Source organism: Homarus americanus, unplaced genomic scaffold (assembly GCF_018991925.1).
Source record: "Homarus americanus isolate GMGI-L3 unplaced genomic scaffold, GMGI_Hamer_2.0 scaffold25013, whole genome shotgun sequence".
Classification (NCBI taxonomy): Eukaryota; Metazoa; Arthropoda; class Malacostraca; order Decapoda; family Nephropidae; genus Homarus; species Homarus americanus.
This window is the reverse complement of record NW_024722158.1, coordinates 1,310,586-1,317,825: the sequence shown is the minus strand read 5'-3', so window position 1 is coordinate 1,317,825 and position 7,240 is coordinate 1,310,586. Positions and strand designations below refer to the sequence as shown.

Below are 7,240 nucleotides of genomic sequence, written 5' to 3'. Positions count from 1 at the left end.
GGTAGAAAGTTCACTTACTTTGAGTGTGTGTATGTAGAAGGCTCCTGGATGATGATGATGGATTTAGAATGGGGTGGAGGAGAAGGAAAAGAGAAGTATTGGGGTGGAGGAGAAGTCAGCCCATGGCGCCATTTCACTCCATAAAATTTTAGTTTCTTTGGTGTAATTCAAGATTATTTTCTTTAAATCAACACTGCACTGCATTATATATTGTCAATATGTAAAATATATTTCAAACTGACCAATAATTTGCTTTGGAAACACAGAAAGGCTTAGTTGAAGAGAGTCTCAAGCAAGATGTTACTTCCAGTGAAAAGAGAGAGACTAACTCCTGTTTGCTGTGTTAAGAGGCTGATGCCGAGCATTAAACTAGTCATTTACCTTCTTTCAGTTATGCGTTCAATTGTTAAAATGACTAAAAATTGAATATTAAACTTTAAAATTATTGAATAGTATAACTTTTGATATACTAAAATAAGGAATTTGCTTCCCAGAACCGATTAATGTATTGGCGGACTAATACTACAGCTGGTTGTCTGGCCGCGCAAGGAAAACATGTTGAGGTTATTCGTAAGAACTTCTGTCCGATTTTTTTTCGTTAACCGGAATTTTTTCGTTAACCAAATTTTTTTCGTTAACTGCCTATATGATCTTCAATTCAGTTAACTAAAAAATTTGGTTAACGTAAAAAATTCGTTAACTTAAAAAAATCGTTAATCTAAAGTTCTGTTTTAATACCAACGATACGCTTGCACTGACCGTATAACCAGCTGTAGTATTAGTCCCAATACATTAATCGGTTCTAGGCTTAAATTCCTTTACTATTTTAGTAAATATCAAGGTTTATACTATTCAATAATTTTAAAAGCTTATTCAATTCTTTAGTCATCATTTTGAACAATTTATTGAACATAACTGAAGGTAAGTGATCTTAGTTTAATGCTCAGTCCAGCTCTCTAACACACAGCAAAACAGAGTTAGTCTCTCTGTTTCACTGGAGGTAACATCTTGCTTATTCTAACTAAACGCTTGTGTTTCCACAAATTATTGGTCAGTTTGAAATATATTTTACATATTGACAATATATAATGCAGTGCAGTGTTGATTGAAAGAAAAATAATCTTGAATTACACCAAGAGCTAAAATTTTATAAGGAAATGGCGCCATGGGCTGACTTCTCCTCCACCCCACGCGTCTTCTTTTTCCTTTCCTCCACCCCCATTCTAAACCCACTGCTATCATCATCCAGGAGCCTTCATGATACACACCTCAAAGTAAGTGAACTTTTCACTACTTTGTTGAATTTAGAAATTTTTTTTGATATTTAAAAATAGTAAGGAATTTAAGCCCAGAACCGATTAATGGCGGACTGATTAAAGCTGTTGCTGCCCGGTCAGTGTTGAAACATGTTGAGGTTTGTTCGTAGTTTGTTGTTAAATTTTTTCGTTAAACTAATTGAAGATCCTCGGAAGGCAGTTCAATCTAAATTAATGCTAACCGCAGGTGTTTGCTAAACGTAGGGTCATTGTATATATATATATATATATATATATATATATATATATATATATATATATATATATATATATATATATATATATATATATATATATATATATATATATATATATATATATATATATATATATATATATATATATATATATATATATGTTTGTGTAATAAATGTATGTAGTAAGTACATACCGGTAACCTTTTTCACTCAAATCCTAATGAAACACCACAATTAGAATACGGTGGTTGCTGTTGAACCACCTGTTGTATAAATAGTCGGAACACAGCCACACCACCGAGACGAGGGAACACTCCCACCACCGATCGTCTCGTGCGAAGCAAGCGTATAAATGAAAGAAAATACTTGCAGTGTGTTTAATATGTTACAGTACATTATAAATAAATAAATAAACAAATAAATCGGTAAATCCATTTCAAGTAAATGGAAAAATTTTACTCGACACCGACATTAGTTCCAGTTACCGGTAAATAGCAGACGCTTCAGTGACGTCACTAGTGTTTACACTACACCAGCGGGTAATATTTGATGACATTACTTGAAGTGAATTGGCCTTATTTTAAAAAACCAATGATGGTTGGTAAAGGACTACTGAGTCAGTGGGTAAGTGTCACATTTGGGGTACTGGTCTTATACAGCAAATAGAGCTCAAAAGCTACTTTTTAAATGGAAATTTGGGGGCCGTCTTATGCACCCCGACGCCTTATAGGCCGCGATATACGGTATGTATATATATATGTATATATATATATTTGTGTGTATATATGTACAGTCAACCCTCGCTTTACGCGGTCCCACATTCCGCATTTCCACGTTTACGTGGTACCCTGCCGAAACCGGAATTCTCACATTCCGCGGTGCGTGTACCCCTTTACGCAGAGAGCGGCTGGCGAGCCGCGCCATTTTTGGATCCAAACCTCCCGCCATTTCTCCCGCCCTCTCCTGCCATCCACCATGTTGTGTAAGCGGCGCGAGCAGGGTGCGCACAAGGTCGCCCAGTCATCAAAACATTACCAAGTTCTTCACCCGCCACCCACCACAGCCGGCCCAAGTCAGTGATAGTGATAATTATAGTGAGGATATGGACTTATATGGACTTTGAGGGGTTTGACAAAGAGGCCCTGCAAGCCTCTGTGGTGGATAGTGATACAATTGATACAAGTGATACAGGTGAGGGCCAATAATCTGCCCTCTGCCTCGGAACCAACCCCCCATCCCCAGCCATCTTTTCTACTAATGTAAGTGTTAAAAACCTAATATTATTGATATTTCTCTTAATTATTAATTGTGTGTGCATACCATCATAAAATTAAGAAGTTATTTTTACTACAACGTACGTATTGTGTCTGAAAAAGTGGAGTTTGGGGGTCGGCCCGGTCTCTATTTCAATTAACCCCATATGTTATGTTGTTCACTTTACGCGTTTCTCACTTTCCGCGGTACCCTGTGGGTTGAATTAACCGCGTAAAGTGAGGGTTCACTGTATATGTATGTATAAATAAATAAAAATAAAATAAAAAATAAAAATAATAAATAATAAAATAAATAAATATTGAAGTGATAACCGTGGTAACATTATGAGATGTACTTATTACTACCATGCTATTGTACTATTCCAGATGATACTAAATGTTACATAATACTTCTTTGAGATAAATGTATAGTATATATCAGGTGCCTCAAAGAGAGCTCAGGTTCTCAACTGGCTCAGCCATGTTAATACATTATTATCCACTCTGTATCTGTGTTTTTCTGGCTAAATAAACTGTTTCAATTCAATTCAATTCATTTCCCAGACAAATCTTGGCAACATCAACCATATACTATAGTAATTCATTCATTCACTACTGTAACCCAATTTCCTTCTGGGAGTGGCATTTGGAGTGGTGTTAGGGATCTGCCACCACCCAACCACCATATTGTGAAAATATCAACCCCAGCTGACAAGGACTTGAGTAATGTAGTGTAAGTTTATGTTGATATGTAATAGATAAGATGTTGTTTTTGTTGGTTTTTATTTATGTTGCCTTTTTTCTGATTTTTTTTCTTTTCTTTCATGCAGAGTAGCAAGAATGTTGAAGCAGCACAAGAAAAGCAGAAGGTTCAGTACAGAAACAGAAAGATCAAGGCTGTAAAAATGTATAACATCAACGTCGGCATGTTGGTACTCAGAAGAAACTTGCGCAATGAGTCACGGAAAGGCGGGAAGATGGAACCAAAGTGGAGTGGTCCATATAAGTGCGTGCTCTAACACACCCTGGATTGCATTTGTTGAGTTAAGTAAAACAAACAAAATAATAATAAGGTTCATTTTTCACTCCACAGAGTTCTTGACATTGACTCATACCAGCGTGTGGCACTGGAACTGGTGAAGGACAGCAAGAAGCTCAAGGCTCGGGTGCCATATCGCCATCTTCGCCCATTGCAGAGTCGTTTCCTTAATAAAGCAAGGTATCTATTTTTATTTTTTAGTATTTAAAAAAATGTAATGTTTCATTTTCATAATTTGAGAACACCTAAGGGGTTTGATCTGAGACAAAAATTTGCATGGCTTTACATTTTATCCCCCACTTGTGGTCTGTTAGTCTTATTGCTAATAGTTATTATATAGTTTGCAAAGTGTGTTTTACCTGATGCAATTTCCTTTTCAGTCTGATGAAAAGTGATACCTTGATCTCAGATCATGAGACACCTTTACAAAGCCGACCCGTCAGTCCCTGGTAAGCTGTCAGTTACACGTTACTATGGAAAATGTTATTCTCAAGTTAAAAAACTTTATTGAAGAATCACTAAGTATTATATAAGCAGTGATAGCATTGACAAGCATTTTATCATTCATTGATATATCATCACAAGCATTTAAATTGTCAAATATTTACATTAATGATTACCATCAGATAATGAGCTTGCCAAGTTATGTCATCATCACATTTCCTGTAAACCTAGTACATACACTCACTACTTCCAGTGTAAAATAAACATTGAAAAATAATATGAGATTTATGTTCAATGTTTTATATATTAACAGTGACCTGCTGAATGACACCCCGGATGTGCAACTCTCCACCAACCCAACACCTCCCAGCAGCCCCACATGGTAAACAACAGCCTAACTTATTGTTCTAAAACGATCTTTTAACTTTTATAATTAATGTTAGAACCAAGAATTGAGGTTATATATTAATAACATTGTTATTGAGTGTTATATATTGTGGTTTACACACTGGGAGATCAGTAGCAGAGGGAGGTTATATTTCACAATTGTCAATTAAGTTAACTTTAGTAGTCTGAACAAATTTGAGGTGGCATTACAAAAATTATGAAAACATTTGCTGTATAAGCTTTCGAACTGAACATACTGTAGTACTAAAGGCAGTTACAGTACGGCAAGATGAGCTTGGGTTGATTAGTTATTACAGTGGTCCCTCGGTTAACGAGCACAATCCGTTCTAGAAGGTTGCTCGTTAACCGAAAAACTCGATAACCGAAACCATTGTTTCAATGTGTTTTTGGGTAATTGGTTCCAGCTCGCCGAAAATTGCCTAAATTCAACGAAAAAGGTAGAAAAGTACACTTACTTTGAGGTTTGTATGTAGAAGGCTCCTGGATGATGATGATGGGAATTAGAATGGGGGTGGAGTAGAAGGAAGAAGAGAAGGCATTGGGGTGGAAGAGAAGTCACCCCATGGCGCCATTTTAGTACTCTTGGTGTAATTCATGATTATTTTCTTTAAATCAACACTACAGTGCATTATATATTGTCAATATGTAAAATGAATTTCAAAATGACCAATAATTTGCTTGCAAACACAGAAAAAAAGCATTTAGTTGAAGAGAGTCAAGCAAGATGTTACCTCCACTGAAAAGACAGAGAGACTGACGCCTGTTTGGTGTGTTGACTGGCTGGATGGCGTGCATAAACTAGTTTCTTTACCTTCAATTATGTTCAATAATTGTTAAAATTACTAAAAAATTTAATATTAAACTTTTAAAATTATTGAATAGTATAAACTTCTTGATATTTACTAAAATGGTAAGGAATATAAGCCCCAGAACCGATTACTGTATTGGCGGACTAATACTACAGCTGGTGGACCGCCAAATGCAAGCAAAAACATGTTGAGGTCAGCTCGTAAGAAACTCGTTAATCGAGGGATTGCTCGTTAACTGAAGTTAAGAATCTTATAGAAGGTAACTCGTTAACCGAAATCTCGTTAACCGAGGCGCTCGTTAACCGAGGGACCACTGTATATGGGATGTAACATAATAGCTCGCTAGAGAGGCACTGAAAGGGGGAAAAGTTAGTGAGGGTAATGGAGACCCACTTGCAATGACAGATGAGCTGTCACTTGTGCTGCACGCATTTGACCCTTGACTCCTGCATCGTCCACATGAGTCAGACCTTAGTCCAACTAAAGAGTGTCTTCATATATTGCATCAAGTTCAAGACAACTGAACAATGCATAACAAAATATTTCTTTTCTCAGGAGGCCTGACGAGTGGAATGACATGGTCGTGGATAGATCTACGGGGCAAATAGAGGAATGTGTGGTGGCTCGAGGGAAACTGCAGCCTGATGTCCACTTAGCACCTGTCCATAAAGATCCATGGGTCGCAGCAAGTGAAGTTGGTTGCCCAGGGAATTGGTTGAGTGACGCACATGTTGATCATGCCCAGCATTTATTAGGTAGCAGCTTCCCTTTTATCTCAGGATTTCAGTCCACTGTTATTTTTTACTGCAAAAACTGTGTGCAGGTTCAGGCTCCTGTGAACCATTTTGTACAGATCTTGAGCGTGCACAAAAACCACTGGCTAACACTCAGTAACATTGGGTGTAATAATAACACTGTCAGAGTTTTTGACAGTTTGAGTAGCAGTGGACTGCAAAATTCTGAGGAGTTTAATTGCCAGGTGGCTGCCTTGTTAAATTGTAAAAGTCCAAAAATTAGAGTAGAGTATGCAAACATCAAACAGCAGAAAGGATATTCTGACTGTGGTTTGTTTGCAATTGCCTGTGCCACTAGTCTTTGTTTTGGTCTGCCTCCTGAGACACAAAATTTTGCCCAGGAACATATGAGAAGCCACCTGGCAAAATGCTTCAGGGACGGCATTATGAAACAGTTTCCTGTTAAATCACCAACCATGACCCTTAAGAAAAACACATACCGGTATTATGAAATCAGTATTTATTGTCATTGTAGGAAGCCTAAGTTGGTGGATAGTTTTTTGATACAGTGCATGTTGTGCAACAATTGTTATCACATTGAGTGTGAAAATGTGATGAAGGACATGAAACTTTTTGTTTGCACAACATGCAAAAATTTTATAACTGAAGTTTTGGTTAGTTGCAATTACTGCAAGTAACCAAAGCTCTACAACTAGCAGTTATAATTTTTTCACTTTTGCCTTTTGTAACATGTTCCCACCTTTGCCTTTTGTTATATGTATTCCAAGAAATATGTACCGTGAGTACTGTTAAGGAGGCACCTCTGAAAAGTTACTTTCTGTTTGCTAACCCTGTGAGGAAATCATTTCTCTCCAGGTTTGTATTTACCTTCATAGTTACTTTCTGTTTGCTAACCACTTCCCTCCAGTGTACAACTTCATTGCAGATGAGTAATTTACATTCTGTTAACCCTGAGAGGAAGCATAGTAATTGCACTGTCTGGAAACCCTCCAAGTTCTATTCCTACTTAGTGTAGGAGT

The 7,240-nt window shown here is 37.0% G+C and overlaps 1 protein-coding gene across 1 annotated transcript in view; it reads left to right on the top strand.

The window, feature by feature from the left end:
- Positions 1 to 3,596: 3,596 nt before the first annotated feature.
- LOC121862063 overlaps positions 3,597 to 7,240 on the top strand; it is a gene marked incomplete at its 5' end in the record, with an annotated part of 4,341 nt that continues 697 nt past the window's right edge. The window contains 5 exon segments of the mRNA XM_042359998.1: positions 3,597 to 3,772; positions 3,860 to 3,985; positions 4,186 to 4,254; positions 4,563 to 4,631; positions 6,022 to 7,240. The exon segment at positions 6,022 to 7,240 is cut by the window's right edge and continues 697 nt beyond it. Of these exon segments, the coding sequence (XP_042215932.1) occupies positions 3,597 to 3,772; positions 3,860 to 3,985; positions 4,186 to 4,254; positions 4,563 to 4,631; positions 6,022 to 6,898 (1,317 nt within the window).